General features: G+C 43.8%; 1 protein-coding gene across 2 annotated transcripts in view; it reads right to left on the bottom strand.

Moving 5' to 3' along the window:
* Nucleotides 1–18,507, bottom strand: part of LOC311143764 (speckle-type POZ protein-like A) — a 73,028-nt gene that overhangs the window by 19,928 nt on the left and 34,593 nt on the right. For both annotated transcript variants that reach the window (XM_084179643.1, XM_084179642.1), the window contains exons 7-9: nucleotides 11,560–11,737; nucleotides 11,083–11,138; nucleotides 10,845–10,967 (exon numbers count right to left, since the gene is read on the bottom strand). In XM_084179643.1, coding sequence (XP_084035769.1) covers nucleotides 10,845–10,967; nucleotides 11,083–11,138; nucleotides 11,560–11,737 — 357 coding nt within the window. The remainder of the gene's footprint in view (nucleotides 1–10,844; nucleotides 10,968–11,082; nucleotides 11,139–11,559; nucleotides 11,738–18,507) is intronic.

An 18,507-nucleotide genomic window follows, 5' to 3' on the forward strand; every position in this document is an offset into this window, starting at 1 on the left:
ACTGAGAGAGTGACAATAACCAATCCTCCTAATGAGATAGAGACAATAACCTCCTACTGAGAGAGAGAGACGATAACCTATCCGTCTACTGAGAGAGACAATAACCTATCCTTCTCCTGAGAGACAATAACCTATCATCCTACTGAGAGAGTGACAATAACCAATCCTCCTAATGAGAGAGATACAATAACCTATCCTCCTACTGAGAGAGAGAGAGACAATAACCTATCCTCCTACTGAGAGAGAGACAATAACCAATCCTCCTACTGAGAGAGAGACAATAACCTATCCTCCTACTGAGAGAGAGATAGAATAACCTATCCTCCTACTGAGACAATAACCTATCCTCCAACTGAGAGAGACAATAACCTATCCTCCTACTGAGAGAGACAATAACCTATCCTTCTACTGAGAGAGAGACACAATAACCTATCCTTCTACAGAGAGACAATAACCTATCCTCCTACTGAGACAGAGACAATAACCTATCCTCCTACTGAGAGAGACAATAACCTATCCTCCTACTGAGAGAGAGACAACAACCTATCCTCCTACTGAGAGAGAGAGACAATAACCTATCCTCCTACTGAGAGAGAGAGACAATAACCTATCCTCCTACTGACAGAGAGACAATAACCTATCCTCCTACTGAGAGAGACAATAATCTATCCTCCTACTGAGGGAGAGAGAGAGACAATAATCTATCCTCCTACTGAGGGAGAGAGAGACAATAATCGATCCTCCTACTGAGAGACAATAACCTATCCTCCTACTGAGAGAGAGAGAGAGAGAGAATAACCTATCCTACTGAGAGAGAGATACAATAACCTATCCTCCTACTGAGAGAGAGAGACAACCTATCCTCCTACTGAGAAAAAAAGAGAGACAATAACCTATCCTCCTACTGAGAGAGAGACAATAACCTATCCTCCTACTGAGAGAGAGACAATAACCTATCCTTCTACTGAGAGAGAGAGGCAATAACATATCCTCATATTGAGAGAGAGAGGCAATAACATATCCTCCTACTGAGAGACAGTAACCTATCCTCCTACTGAGAGAGACAATAACATATCCTCTACTGAGAGAGACAATAACCTATCCTCCTACTGAGAGAGACAATAACCTATCCTCCTACTGAGAGAGACAGACAATAACCTATCCTCCTACTGCGACAGAGACAATAACCTATCCTCCTACTGAGAGAGAGACAATAATCTATCCTCCTACTGAGAGAGAGACAATAACCTATCATCCTACTGAGAAAGAGAGAGACAATAACATATCCTCCTACTGAGAGAGAGACAACCTATCCTCATACTGAGACAACCTATCCTCGTACTGAGAGAGATAACCTATTCTCCTACTGAGAGGGAGACAACCTATCCTCCTACTGAGACAACCTATTCTCCTACTGAGAGAGACAACCTATCCTTCTACTGAGACAGAGACAATAACCTACCCTCTTACTGAGAGAGAATAACCTATCCTTCTACTGAGAGAGACACTAACTATCCTCCTACTGAGAGAGAGCGACAATAACATATCCTCCTACTGACAGAGAGACAATAACCTATCCTCCTACTGAGACAATAACCTATCCTCCTACTGAGAGAGACAATAACCTATCCTCCTACTGACAGAGACAATAACCTATCCTCCTACTGACAGAGAGACAATAACCTATCCTCCTACTGAGAAAGAGACAATAACCTATCCTCCTACTGAGAGAGAGAGAGACAATAACCTATCCTCCTACTGAGACAGAGACAATAACCTATCCTCCTACGGAGAGAGAGACAATAATAACCTATCCTCCTACGGAGAGAGAGAGAAAATAACCTATCCTCCTACGGAGAGAGAGAGAAAATAACCTATCCTCCTACTGAGAGAGACAATAACCTATCCTCCTATTGAGAGAGAGAGACAATAACATATCCTCCTACTGAGAGACAATAACCTATCCATCTACTGAGAGAGAGACAATAACCTATCCTCCTACTGACAGAGAGACAATAACCTATCCTCCTACTGAGAGAGAGAGAGACAATAACCTATCCTCCTACTGAGAGAGACAATAACCTATCCTCCTACTGAGAGAGACAACAACCTAACCTCCTACTGAGAGAGAGAGACAATAACCTATCCTCCTACTGAGAGAGACAGACAACCTATCCTCCTCCTGAGAGAGAGAGAGACAATAACCTATCCTCCTACTGAGACAGAGACAATAACCTATCCTCCTACTGAGACAGAGACAATAACCTATCCTCCTACTGAGACAGAGAGACAATAACCTATGCTCCTACTGAGAGAGAGACAATAACCTATGCTCCTACTGAGAGAGAGACAATAACCTATCCTCCTACTGAGAGAGAGACAATAACCTATCCTCCTACTGAGACAGAGACAATAACCTATCCTCCTACTGAGACAGAGAGACAATAACCTATGCTCCTACTGAGAGAGAGGCAATAACATATCCTCCTACTGAGAGAGACAGTAACCTATCCTCCTACTGAGAGAGACAATAACATATCCTCTACTGAGAGAGACAATAACCTATCCTCCTACTGAGAGAGACAATAACCTATCCTCCTACTGAGAGAGACAGACAATAACCTATCCTCCTATTGCGACAGAGACAATAACCTATCCTCCTACTGAGACAGAGAGACAATAACCTATCCTCCTACTGAGAGAGAGACAATAATCTATCCTCCTGCTGAGAGAGAGACAATAACCTATCATCCTACTGAGAAAGAGAGAAACAATAACATATCCTCCTACTGAGACAACCTATTCTCCTACTGAGAGAGACAACCTATCCTTCTACTGAGACCGAGACAATAACCTACCCTCTTACTGAGAGAGAATAACCTATCCTTCTACTGAGAGAGACACTAACTATCCTCCTACTGAGAGAGAGCGACAATAACATATCCTCCTACTGACAGAGAGACAATAACCTATTCTCCTACTGAGACAATAACCTATCCTCCTACTGAGAGAGAGACAATAACCTATCCTCCTACTGACAGAGACAATAACCTATCCTCCTACTGAGAGAGAGAGAGAATATCCTATCATCCTACTGAGAGAGAGAGAGACAATAACCTATCCTCCTACTGAGACAGAGACAATAACCTATCCTCCTACGGAGAGAGAGACAATAATAACCTATCGTCCTACGGAGAGAGAGAGACAATAACCTATCCTCCTACTGAGAGAGACAATAACCTATGCTCCTACTGAGAGAGAGACAATAACCTATCCTCCTACTGAGATAGAGACAATAACCTATCCTCCTACTGAGAGATAGAATAACCTATCCTCCTACTGAGAGAGAGAGAGAGACAATAACCTATCCTCCTACTGAGATAGACAATAACCTATCCTTCTCCTGAGAGACAATAACCTATCATCCTACTGAGAGAGAGAGACAATAACCTATCCTTCTCCTTAGAGACAATAACCTATCCTCCTACTGAGAGAGAGACAATAACCTATCATCCTACTGAGAGAGACAATAACCTATCCTCCTACTGAGAGACAATAACCTAACCTCCTACTGAGAGAGAGACAATAACATATCCTCTACTGAGAGAGACAATAACCTATCCTCCTACTGAGAGAGACAGACAATAACCTATCCTCCTACTGAGAGAGACAGACAATAATCTATCCTCCTACTTAGAGAGAGACAATAACCTATCCTCCTACTGAGAGAGAGACAATAACCTATCATCCTACTGAGAAAGAGAGAGACAATAACATATCCTCCTACTGAGAGAGAGACAACCTATCCTCCTACTGAGACAACCTATCCTCCTACTGAGAGAGATAATAACCTATTCTCCTACTGAGAGGGAGACAACCTATCCTCCTACTGAGACAACCTATTCTCCTACTGAGAGAGACAACCTATCCTTCTACTGAGACAGAGACAATAACCTACCCTCTTACTGAGAGAGAATAACCTATCCTTCTACTGAGAGAGACACTAACTATCCTCCTACTGAGAGAGAGCGACAATAACATATCCTCCTACTGACAGAGAGACAATAACCTATCCTCCTACTGAGACAATAACCTATCCTCCTACTGAGAGAGAGACAATAACCTATCCTCCTACTGACAGAGACAATAACCTATCCTCCTACTGACAGAGAGACAATAACGTATCCTCCTACTGAGAGAGAGAGACAATAACCTATCCTCCTACTGAGAGAGAGAATAACCTATCATCCTACTGAGAGAGAGAGACAATAACATATCCTCCTACTGAGAGACAATAACCTATCCTCCTACTGAGAGAGAGAGACAATAACCTATCCTCCTACTGAGAGAGACAATAACCTATCCTCCTACTGAGAGAGACAATAACATATCCTCCTACTGAGAGAGAGACAATAACCTATCCATCTACTGAGAGAGAGACAATAACCTATCCTCCTACTGAGAGAGAGACAATAACCTATCCTCCTACTGAGAGAGAGACAATAACCTCTCCTCCTACTGAGAGAGAGACAATAACCTATCCTCCTACTGAGAGACAACAACCTAACCTCCTACTGAGAGAGAGACAATAACCTATCCTCCTACTGAGAGAGACAGACAACCTATCCTCCTACTGAGAGAGAGAGACAATAACCTATCCTCCTACTGAGACAGAGACAATAACCTATCCTCCTACTGAGAGAGAGACAATAACCTATGCTCCTACTGAGAGAGAGACAATAACCTATGCTCCTACTGAGAGAGAGACAATAACCTATGCTCCTACTGAGAGAGAGACAATAACCTATCCTCCTACTGAGAGAGAGACAATAACCTATCCTCCTACTGAGAGAGAGACAATAACCTATCCTCCTACTGAGAGAGACAATAACCTATCATTCTCCTGAGAGACAATAACCTATCCTGCTACTGAGAAAGAGACAATAACATATCCTTCTACTGAGAGAGAGACACAATAACCTATCCTTCTACTGAGAGAGACAATAACCTATCCTCCTACTTAGAGAGAGCGATACAATAACCTATCCTCCTACTGAGAGAGAGAGACAATAACCTATCCTCCTACTGAGAGAGAGAGACAATAACCTATCCTCCTATTGAGACAGACAATAACCAATCCTCCTACTGAGAGAGAGACAATAACCTATCATCCTACTGAGAGAGAGACAATAACCAAACCTCCTAATGAGAGAGAGACAATAACATATCCTCCTACTGAGAGAGAGATAGAATAACCTATCCTCCTACTGAGAGAGACAATAACCGATTCTCCTACTGACAGAGACAATAACCTATCCTCCTACTGAGAGAGACAGACAATAACCTATCCTCCTACTGAGAGAGACAGACAATAATCTATCCTCCTACTTAGAGAGAGACAATAACCTATCCTCTCCTGAGAGAGACAATAACCTATCCTCCTACTGAGAGAGACAATAACCTATCCTCCTACTGAAAGAGAGAGACAATAACCTATCCTCCTACTGAGAGAGACAATAACCAATCCTCATACTGAGAGAGAGACAATAACCTATCATCCTACTGAGAGAGAGACAATAACATATCCTCTACTGAGAGAGACAATAACCTATCCTCCTACTGAGAGAGACAGACAATAATCTATCCTCCTACTTAGAGAGAGACAATAACCTATCCTCTCCTGAGAGAGACAATAACCTATCCTCCTACTGAGAGAGACAATAACCTATCCTCATACTGAGAGAGAGACAATAACCTATCATCCTACTGAGAGAGACAATAACCTATCCTCCTACTGAGAGACAATAACCTAACCTCCTACTGAGAGAGAGACAATAACATATCCTCTACTGAGAGAGACAATAACCTATCCTCCTACTGAGAGAGACAGACAATAACCTATCCTCCTACTGAGAGAGACAGACAATAATCTATCCTCCTACTTAGAGAGAGACAATAACCTATCCTCCTACTGAGAGAGAGACAATAACCTATCATCCTACTGAGAAAGAGAGAGACAATAACATATCCTCCTACTGAGAGAGAGACAACCTATCCTCCTACTGAGACAACCTATCCTCCTACTGAGAGAGATAATAACCTATTCTCCTACTGAGAGGGAGACAACCTATCCTCCTACTGAGACAACCTATTCTCCTACTGAGAGAGACAACCTATCCTTCTACTGAGACAGAGACAATAACCTACCCTCTTACTGAGAGAGAATAACCTATCCTTCTACTGAGAGAGACACTAACTATCCTCCTACTGAGAGAGAGCGACAATAACATATCCTCCTACTGACAGAGAGACAATAACCTATCCTCCTACTGAGACAATAACCTATCCTCCTACTGAGAGAGAGACAATAACCTATCCTCCTACTGACAGAGACAATAACCTATCCTCCTACTGACAGAGAGACAATAACGTATCCTCCTACTGAGAGAGAGAGACAATAACCTATCCTCCTACTGAGAGAGAGAATAACCTATCATCCTACTGAGAGAGAGAGACAATAACATATCCTCCTACTGAGAGACAATAACCTATCCTCCTACTGAGAGAGAGAGACAATAACCTATCCTCCTACTGAGAGAGACAATAACATATCCTCCTACTGAGAGAGAGACAATAACCTATCCATCTACTGAGAGAGAGACAATAACCTATCCTCCTACTGAGAGAGAGACAATAACCTATCCTCCTACTGAGAGAGAGACAATAACCTCTCCTCCTACTGAGAGAGAGACAATAACCTATCCTCCTACTGAGAGACAACAACCTAACCTCCTACTGAGAGAGAGACAATAACCTATCCTCCTACTGAGAGAGACAGACAACCTATCCTCCTACTGAGAGAGAGAGACAATAACCTATCCTCCTACTGAGACAGAGACAATAACCTATCCTCCTACTGAGAGAGAGACAATAACCTATGCTCCTACTGAGAGAGAGACAATAACCTATGCTCCTACTGAGAGAGAGACAATAACCTATCCTCCTACTGAGAGAGAGACAATAACCTATCCTCCTACTGAGAGAGAGACAATAACCTATCCTCCTACTGAGAGAGACAATAACCTATCATTCTCCTGAGAGACAATAACCTATCCTGCTACTGAGAAAGAGACAATAACATATCCTTCTACTGAGAGAGAGACACAATAACCTATCCTTCTACTGAGAGAGACAATAACCTATCCTCCTACTTAGAGAGAGCGATACAATAACCTATCCTCCTACTGAGAGAGAGAGACAATAACCTATCCTCCTACTGAGAGAGAGAGACAATAACCTATCCTCCTATTGAGACAGACAATAACCAATCCTCCTACTGAGAGAGAGACAATAACCTATCCTCCTACTGAGAGAGAGATAGAATAACCTATCCTCCTACTGAGAGAGAGAGACAATAACCTATCCTCCTACTGAGATAGACAATAACCTATCCTTCTCCTGAGAGACAATAACCTATCATCCTACTGAGAGAGAGACAATAACCAAACCTCCTAATGAGAGAGAGACAATAACATATCCTCCTACTGAGAGAGAGATAGAATAACCTATCCTCCTACTGAGAGAGACAATAACCGATTCTCCTACTGACAGAGACAATAACCTATCCTCCTACTGAGAGAGACAGACAATAACCTATCCTCCTACTGAGAGAGACAGACAATAATCTATCCTCCTACTTAGAGAGAGACAATAACCTATCCTCTCCTGAGAGAGACAATAACCTATCCTCCTACTGAGAGAGACAATAACCTATCCTCCTACTGAAAGAGAGAGACAATAACCTATCCTCCTACTGAGAGAGACAATAACCAATCCTCATACTGAGAGAGAGACAATAACCTATCATCCTACTGAGAGAGAGAGATAGAATAACCTATCATCCTACTGAGAGAGACAATAACCTATCCTTCTCCTGAGAGGGACAATAACCTATCCTCCTACTGAGAGAGAGACAATAACCTATCCTCCTACTGAGAGAGAGACAATAACCTATCCTCCTACTGAGACAATAACCTATCCTCCTACTGAGAAAGAAAGACAATAACCTATCCTTCTACTGAGAGAGAGACAATAATCTATCCTCCTACTGAGAGAGAGACAATAATCTATCCTCCTACTGAGAGAGACAACCTATCCTCCTACTGAGAGAGAGAGAGACAATAACCTATCCTTCTCCTGAGAGACAATAACCTATCCTTTTCCTGAGAGACAATAACCTATCCTCCTACTGAGAGAGAGACAATAACCTATCCTCCTACTGAGAGAGAGACAATAATATATCCTCCTACTAAGAGAGAGACAATCTATCCTCCTACTGAGAGAGAAAACCTATCCTCCTACTGAGAGAGAGAGAGACAATAACCTATCCTTCTCCTGAGAGACAATAACCTATCCTCCTACTGAGAGAGAGACAATAACCTATCATCCTACTGAGAGAGAGACAATAACCTATCCTCCTACTGAGACAGAGACAATAACCTATCCTCCTACTGAGACAGAGACAATAACCTATCCTCCTACTGAGAAAGAAAGACAATAACCTATCCATCTACTGAGAGAGATACAATAATCTATCCTCCTACTGAGAGAGAGACAATAATCTATCCTCCTACTGAGAGAGAGACACTAATATATCCTCCTACTGAGAGAGAGACAATAATATATCCTCCTACTGAGAGAGAGACAATAACCTATCCTCCTACCGAGAGAGAGACAATAATATATCCTCCTACTGAGAGAGAGACAATAATCTATCCTCCTACTGAGAGAGACAACCTATCCTCCTACTGAGACAGAGACAATAACCTATCCTCCTACTGAGACAGAGAGACAATAACCTATCCTCCTACTGAGAGAGAGACAATAACCTATCCTCCTACTGAGAGAGAGACAATAACCTATCCTCCTACTGAGACAGAGAAACAATAACCTATCCTCCTACTGAGACAGAGAGACAATAACCTATCCTCCTACTGAGAGAGAGACAATAACCTATCATCCTACTGAGAGAGAGACAATAACCTATCATCCTACTGAGAGAGAGACAATAACCTCTCCTACTGAGAGAGAGAGACAATAACCTATCCTCCTACTGAGAGAGAGAGACAATAACCTATCCTACTGAGAGAGAGACAATAATCTATCCTCCTACTGAGAGAGAGACAATAACCTATCCTCCTACTGAGAGAGAGACAACCTATCATCATACTGAGAGAGAGAGACAATAACCTATCCTCCTATTGAGAGAGAGAGAGACAATAACCTATCCTCCTCCTGAGAGAGAGAGACAATAACCTATCCTCCTATTGAGAGAGAGAGACAATAACCTATCCTCCTCCTGAGAGAGAGAGACAATAACCTATCCTCCTACTGAGAGAGAGACAACCTATCATCATACTGAGAGAGAGAGAGACAATAACCTATCATCCTACAGAGAGAGACAATAACCCATCCTCCTATTGAGAGAGAGCGAGACAATAACCTATCTTGCTACTGGGCCCATCATTAAGCTTTAAGACCAGTTAAAGTTATCTACAGTAGCTTATTTCCCATATATTCTAATAGCCTAAGCAGGTGTTGTCCTAAAGTTGCTGCTTTTCAAAATAACAATAATGAAAGTGTGTGTCTTTATGCCCTAGATAGGATATTCTCAACCACAGCTTTATGAGAGGATGAGGCTCATGATTTATAATACCACGGTAAGACAGACAGTTTGACTGGCACTTTGCTCCATCCAGGCATGCGTCTCACACACACTCACACTCACACTCACACACTCACACACTCACACTCACACTCCATGATGAAGCTCCTCCACCAGAAACGAATATTAGAAAAGATTTCCAGCACTTAGCCTCTGTCCAGGCATTCAACAACCATATCTTTCATCATGATTCGTCCAGGCATTCAACAACCATATCTTTCATCATGATTCGTCCAGGCTTTCAACAACCATATCTTTCATCATGATTTGTCCAGGCTTTCAACAACCATATCTTTCATCATGATTCGTCCAGGCTTTCAACAACCATATCTTTCATCATGATTCGTCCAGGCTTTCAACAACCATATCTTTCATCATGATTCGTCCAGGCTTTCAACAACCATATCTTTCATCATGATTCGTCCAGGCTTTCAACAACCATATCTTTCATCATGATTCGTCCAGGCTTTCAACAACCATATCTTTCATCATGATTCGTCCAGTTGTATCATGTAATTTTGCGCTATAGCCCAACGGTTTTTTTTCTTTTGGGGGGGGGGGGGTTGGCCAATAGGGGGGAAACACCATCATATATCACGATGTTTTATGAGTTCATAATCTTTATAGGACAAAGGTTGACATCGTTGTTCTCCACAGAGAGAGCAGAGTTGTAGGGTTACAGTCTCCCCAACCATGCAGATTATTTAACATTTTTAAACAAATTGGATTATCATTTGAAATGACTCGTTAGCAGTATATCCACAGGCTACTGTAACATCTGGTGTTAGGGTTAGGGGCTAGGGGCTAGGGGCTAGGGTTAGGGGCTAGGGGCTAGGGGCTAGGGGCTAGGGGCTAGGGTTAGGGTTAGGGTTAGGGTTAGGGTTAGGGTTAGGGTTAGGGTTAGGGTTAGGGTTAGGGTTAGGGTTAGGGTTAGGGTTAGGGTTAGGGTTAGGGTTAGGGTTAGGGTTAGGGTTTAGGGGTTAGGTTTAGGGGTTAGGTTTAGGGTTAGGGTTAGGGTTAGGTTAGGGTTAGGGTTAGGTTAGGGTTAGGGTTAGGGCTAGGGTTAGGGTTAGGGTTAGGGCCAATAACGACTAGCTACATTACATGCTGGCAGTCTTACTTTGTCAGCAGCTGCCAGCAGGTTGTCGGCCATCTTCTCCAGGTTGGGAGCTTTCCCTGTGTAGATGAATCCCATCATCTCCTTAAACACATCTGGGTCCACATCACTGATGTCCACACGGTTCTGAGACAGGTCACATAGACACAGTATCATTGTGTTACTATGACTATGATAAATACAGTAGTAGCAGCGCAACACAATGCGTTCACATCAGGTCATTCTCAATAAAACTACACACCTTTTTACTCTCCTCCATCTCATGTTCAAACATGGCGCTAAAGACGGGAGATCTCGCTGTCAACCAAAGAAGTAAAAACAACATTAGTATGTCTATGTCGTGATTCAAGGCATTCTTTACCAAACTGCTGCCATGTCTAAAGCAGTGAAGGAATCTATCCATATCCTTCAGTCAGCACAGCTGGGACGGCTGAGGTAAGGGAGGGCAGGAGAGCCCCATATGAACCCAGGTGTTACTGCTGTTACTAGTGGAGTGGAGGGGAAGGAGGGGTGTCAGAGTTAGGGGGAGGGGTTACAACCCAGGGTTAGGGTTGTTGCTGGTAGTGAGGTGGTTGTTGCTGGTAGTGAGCTGGTTGTTGCTGGTAGAGAGCTGGTTGTTGCTGGTAGTGAGCTGGTTGTTGCTGGTAGAGAGCTGGTTGTTGCTGGTAGTGAGGTGGTTGTTGCTGGTATTGTTAGAGAGGTATTGTCTGGGTCTTACCTGCCAGGATGGATTTGTGTGCCTTGAACTCCTGCCCCCCCACATAGAGGGAACAGTCAGTGAAGCGAGAACACTCCCACAGGCTCCCCAGGTCGTCTGACAGCTGGCACTCTGGAACCTTCAGCATGTTCATGTTGGACTGGCCAGAGATGTTCACAGAGTCCTGAACCACGCTCACCTAGAATATAATGCATTATCAATACATTATTTACAATGCCTTCAGAAAGTATTTATACCCCTTGACTTATTCCACGTCTTGTTGTGTTCCAGACGGATTTCAAAATTGATTCAATATATTTTTTTCCATCAATCTACACACAATACTTCATAATGACAAAGTGAAAACATGTTTTCAGAAATGTTTGCAAATGTATTGAAAATTAAATCCCAAAATCTCTCATTTACATAAGTATTCACACCCCTGAGTCAATACATGTTAGAATCACCTTTGGCAGCGATTACAGCTGAGAGTTTTTCTGGGTAAGTCTCTAAGAGCTTTGCACACATCGATTGTACAATATTTGCACATTATTCTTTTAAAAATTATTCAAGCTCTGTCAAGATGGTTGTTGATCATTGCTAGACAGCCATTTTCAAGTCTTGTCATAGATTTTCAAGCAGATTTAAGTCTAAACTGTAACTAGGCCACTCAGGAACATTCAATGTTGTCTTGGTAAGCAACTCCAGCATATATTTGGCCTTGTGTTTTAGGTTATTGTCCTGCTGAAAGGTGAATTTGTCTACCAGTGTCTGTTGAAAGCAGACTGAACCAGGTTTTCCTCTGGGATTTTGCCTGTGCTTAGCTCTATTCTGTTTTTTTCTATCCTAAAAAACTCCCTAGTCCTTGCCGATGACAAGCGTACTCATAACATGTAAATAACAATGCAGCCACCACCATGCTTGAAAATACGGAGAGCGGTACTCAGGGATGCTTTGTGTTAGATTTGCCCCAAACATAAAGCTTTTTATTCAGGACATAAAGTTAATTTCTGTGCCAATTTCTTTGCAGTTTTACTTTAGTGCCTTGTTGCAAACAGGATGCATGTTTTTGAATATTTTAATTATGTACAGGCTTCCTTCTTTTCACTTTGTCAATTAGGTTAGTATTGTGGAGTAACTACAATGTTGTTGATCCATCCTCAGTTTTCTCCTATCACGGCCATTAAACTCTGAAACCGTTTTAAAGTCACCATTGGCCTCATGGTTTCCTTCCTCTCCGGCAACTGAGTTAGGAAGGATGCCTGTATCTTTGTAGTGACTGGGTGTATTGATAAACCATCCAAAGTGTAAATAATAACTTCACCATGCTCAAAGGGCTATTAAATGTCTGCTTTTTAAATGTTTACCCATCTACCAATCGGTGCCCTTCTTCGCGAGGCATTGGAAAACCTCCCTGGTCTTTGTGGTTGAATCTGTGTTTGAAATTCACTGCTCGACTGAGAGACCTTACAGATAATTCTGTTTGTGGCGTACAGAGATGAGGTAGTCATTCATAAATCATGTTAAACACTATTATTATACACAGAGTGAGTCCATGCAACTTATCATGTGACTTGTTAAGCACTTTTTACTCCTGAAGATATTGAAGCTTGCCATAACAAAGGGGTTGGATACTTATTGACTCAAGACATTTCAGCTTTTTATTGTTTATTCATTTGTAAACATTTCTAAAAACATTATGGGATGTGTGTGTAAACCAGTGTAATCCATTTTAAATGTAGGCTGTAACACAACAACATGTGGGAAAAGTCAAGGGGTGTGAATCCTTTCTGAAGGCCCTGTATACATTATCTATACTAAAACATGTATTCATGTGGGACTGGCCAGAGATGTTCTAACTATCCTGCACCACGCTCATCTACACTACAATATATTATATCTATACATCTATACCCATTTTGCTTGACAACGATAAATACTTTTCCATTAGGGGGAGGGCTATAGACTGACTTTTCCCATTAGGGGGAGGGCTATAGACTGACTTTTCCCATTAGGGGGAGGGCTATAGACTGACTTTTCCCATTAGGGGGAGGGCTATAGACTGACTTTTCCATTAGGGGGAGGGCTCTAGACTGACTTTTCCATTAGGGGGAGGGCTATAGACTGACTTTTCCCATTAGGGGGAGGGCTATAGACTGACTTTTCCATTAGGGGGAGGGCTATAGACTGACTTTTCCCATTAGGGGGAGGGCTCTAGACTGACTTTTCCATTAGCAGCAGGGCTCTAGACTGACTTTTCCATTAGCGGCAGGGCTCTAGACTGACTTTTCCATTAGCGACAGGGCTCTAGACTGACTTTTCCATTAGTGGGAGGGCTCTAGACTGACTTTTCCATTAGTGGCAGGGCTCTAGACTGACTTTTCCATTAGCGGCAGGGCTCTAGACTGACTTTTCCCATTAGCGGCAGGGCTCTAGACTGACTTTTCCATTAGCGACAGGGCTCTAGACTGACTTTTCCATTAGTGGGAGGGCTATAGACTGACTTTTCCATTAGGGGGAGGGCTCTAGACTGACTTTTCCATTAGTGGCAGGGCTATAGACTGACTTTTCCCATTAGTGGCAGGGCTATAGACTGACTTTTCCATTAGGGGGAGGGCTATAGACTGACTTTTCCCATTAGGGGGAGGGCTCTAGACTGACTTTTCCATTAGTGGCAGGGCTATAGACTGACTTTTCCCATTAGTGGCAGGGCTATAGACTGACTTTTCCATTAGGGGGAGGGCTATAGACTGACTTTTCCATTAGTGGCAGGGCTATAGACTGACTTTTCCCATTAGTGGCAGGGCTATAGACTGACTTTTCCATTAGGGGGAGGGCTCTAGACTGACTTTTCCATTAGTGGCAGGGCTATAGACTGACTTTTCCCATTAGTGGCAGGGCTATAGACTGACTTTTCCATTAGGGGGAGGGCTATAGACTGACTTTTCCATTAGGGGGAGGGCTATAGACTGACTTTTCCATTAGGGGGAGGGCTATAGACTGACTTTTCCATTAGGGGGAGGGCTATAGACTGACTTTTCCCATTAGTGGCAGGGCTATAGACTGACTTTTCCATTAGGGGGAGGGCTATAGACTGACTTTTCCATTAGGGGGAGGGCTATAGACTGACTTTTCCCATTAGTGGCAGGGCTATAGACTGACTTTTCCATTAGGGGGAGGGCTCTAGACTGACTTTTCCATTAGGGGGAGGGCTCTAGACTGACTTTTCCATTAGTGGCAGGGCTATAGACTGACTTTTCCATTAGGGGGAGGGCTATAGACTGACTTTTCCATTAGGGGGAGGGCTATAGACTGACTTTTCCATTAGGGGGAGGGCTATAGACTGACTTTTCCATTAGGGGGAGGGCTATAGACTGACTTTTCCATTAGGGGGAGGGCTATAGACTGACTTTTCCATTAGGGGGAGGGCTATAGACTGACTTTTCCATTAGGGGGAGGGCTATAGACTGACTTTTCCATTAGGGGGAGGGCTATAGACTGACTTTTCCATTAGGGGGAGGGCTATAGACTGACTTTTCCATTAGGGGGAGGGCTATAGACTGACTTTTCCATTAGGGGGAGGGCTATAGACTGACTTTTCCATTAGTGGCAGGGCTATAGACTGACTTTTCCCATTAGGGGGAGGGCTATAGACTGACTTTTCCCATTAGGGGGAGGGCTATAGACTGACTTTTCCATTAGGGGGAGGGCTATAGACCGACTTTTCCATTAGGGGGAGGGCTATAGACTGACTTTTCCATTAGGGGGAGGGCTATAGACTGACTTTTCCCATTAGTGGCAGGGCTATAGACTGACTTTTCCATTAGGGGGAGGGCTATAGACTGACTTTTCCATTAGGGGGAGGGCTATAGACTGACTTTTCCCATTAGTGGCAGGGCTATAGACTGACTTTTCCCATTAGTGGCAGGGCTATAGACTGACTTTTCCATTAGGGGGAGGGCTATAGACTGACTTTTCCATTAGGGGGAGGGCTATAGACTGACTTTTCCATTAGGGGGAGGGCTATATACTGACTTTTCCCATTAGGGGGAGGGCTATAGACTGACTTTTCCATTAGGGGGAGGGCTATAGACTGACTTTTCCCATTAGTGACAGGGCTCTAGACTGACTTTTCCATTAGGGGGAGGGCTATAGACTGACTTTTCCATTAGGGGGAGGGCTATAGACTGACTTTTCCATTAGGGGGAGGGATATAGACTGACTTTTCCCATTAGTGGCAGGGCTATAGACTGACTTTTCCATTAGGGGGAGGGCTATAGACTGACTTTTCCATTAGGGGGAGGGCTATAGACTGACTTTTCCCATTAGTGGCAGGGCTATAGACTGACTTTTCCATTAGGGGGAGGGCTCTAGACTGACTTTTCCATTAGGGGGAGGGCTCTAGACTGACTTTTCCATTAGTGGCAGGGCTATAGACTGACTTTTCCATTAGTGGCAGGGCTATAGACTGACTTTTCCCATTAGTGGCAGGGCTATAGACTGACTTTTCCATTAGGGGGAGGGCTCTAGACTGACTTTTCCCATTAGGGGGAGGGCTATAGACTGACTTTTCCCATTAGTGGCAGGGCTATAGACTGACTTTTCCATTAGGGGGAGGGCTATAGACTGACTTTTCCATTAGGGGGAGGGCTATAGACTGACTTTTCCATTAGGGGGAGGGCTATAGACTGACTTTTCCATTAGGGGGAGGGCTATAGACTGACTTTTCTCATTAGTGGCAGGGCTATAGACTGACTTTTCCATTAGGGGGAGGGCTATAGACTGACTTTTCCATTAGGGGGAGGGCTATAGACTGACTTTTCCCATTAGGGGGAGGGCTATAGACTGACTTTTCCATTAGGGGGAGGGCTATAGACTGACTTTTCCATTAGGGGGAGGGCTATAGACTGACTTTTCCATTAGGGGGAGGGCTATAGACTGACTTTTCCATTAGGGGGAGGGCTATAGACTGACTTTTCCATTAGGGGGAGGGCTATAGACTGACTTTTCCATTAGGGGGAGGGCTATAGACTGACTTTTCCCATTAGTGGCAGGGCTATAGACTGACTTTACCCATTAGTGGCAGGGCTATAGACTGACTTTTCCATTAGGGGGAGGGCTATAGACTGACTTTTCCATTAGGGGGAGGGCTATAGACTGACTTTTCCATTAGGGGGAGGGCTATAGACTGACTTTTCCCATTAGGGGGAGGGCTATAGACTGACTTTTCCATTAGGGGGAGGGCTATAGACTGACTTTTCCATTAGGGGGAGGGCTATAGACTGACTTTTCCATTAGGGGGAGGGCTATAGACTGACTTTTCCCATTAGTGGCAGGGCTATAGACTGACTTTTCCATTAGGGGGAGGGCTATAGACTGACTTTTCCATTAGGGGGAGGGCTATAGACTGACTTTTCCCATTAGTGGCAGGGCTATAGACTGACTTTTCCCATTAGTGGCAGGGCTATAGACTGACTTTTCCATTAGGGGGAGGGCTATAGACTGACTTTTCCATTAGGGGGAGGGCTATAGACTGACTTTTCCATTAGGGGGAGGGCTATAGACTGACTTTTCCATTAGGGGGAGGGCTATAGACTGACTTTTCCCATTAGTGACAGGGCTCTAGACTGACTTTTCCATTAGGGGGAGGGCTATAGACTGACTTTTCCATTAGTGGCAGGGCTATAGACTGACTTTTCCATTAGGGGGAGGGCTATAGACTGACTTTTCCATTAGGGGGAGGGCTATAGACTGACTTTTCCATTAGGGGGAGGGCTATAGACTGACTTTTCCCATTAGGGGGAGGGCTATAGACTGACTTTTCCATTAGGGGGAGGGCTATAGACTGACTTTTCCCATTAGCGGCAGGGCTATAGACTGACTTTTCCATTAGTGACAGGGCTCTAGACTGACTTTTCCATTAGGGGGAGGGCTATAGACTGACTTTTCCATTAGTGGCAGGGCTCTAGACTGACTTTTCCATTAGGGGGAGGGCTATAGACTGACTTTTCCATTAGTGGGAGGGCTATAGACTGACTTTTCCGTTAGTGGGAGGGCTATAGACTGACTTTTCCATTAGTGGGAGGGCTATAGACTGACTTTTCCATTAGGGGGAGGGCTCTAGACTGACTTTTCCGTTAGCGGCAGGGCTCTAGACTGACTTTTCCGTTAGCGGCAGGGCTATAGACTGACTTTTCCCATTAGGGGCAGGGCTATAGACTGACTTTTCCATTAGCGGCAGGGCTCTAGACTGACTTTTCCATTAGTGGCAGGGCTATAGACTGACTTTTCCATTAGTGGCAGGGCTATAGACTGACTTTTCCATTAGGGGGAGGGCTATAGACTGACTTTTCCATTAGTGGCAGGGCTCTAGACTGACTTTTCCATTAGTGGCAGGGCTCTAGACTGACTTTTCCATTAGCGGCAGGGCTATAGACTGACTTTTCCATTAGGGGGAGGGCTATAGACTGACTTTTCCATTAGTGGGAGGGCTATAGACTGACTTTTCCATTAGGGGGAGGGCTATAGACTGACTTTTCCATTAGGGGGAGGGCTATAGACTGACTTTTCCATTAGTGGGAGGGCTATAGACTGACTTTTCCATTAGGGGGAGGGCTATAGACTGACTTTTCCATTAGTGGGAGGGCTATAGACTGACTTTTACATTAGCGGCAGGGCTCTAGCCTGACATCCATTAGCGGTAGGGCTCTAGACTGACTTTTCCATTAGGGGGAGGGCTATAGACTGACTTTTCCATTAGTGGCAGGGCTCTAGACTGACTTTTCCATTAGCGGCAGGGCTATAGACTGACTTTTCCATTAGGGGGAGGGCTATAGACTGACTTTTCCATTAGGGGGAGGGCTATAGACTGACTTTTCCATTAGGGGGAGGGCTATAGACTGACTTTTCCATTAGGGGGAGGGCTATAGACTGACTTTTCCATTAGTGGCAGGGCTATAGACTGACTTT

This window comes from Coregonus lavaretus (genome assembly GCF_964263955.1).
Source record: "Coregonus lavaretus genome assembly, chromosome: 16".
Taxonomy (NCBI): Eukaryota; Metazoa; Chordata; class Actinopteri; order Salmoniformes; family Salmonidae; genus Coregonus; species Coregonus lavaretus.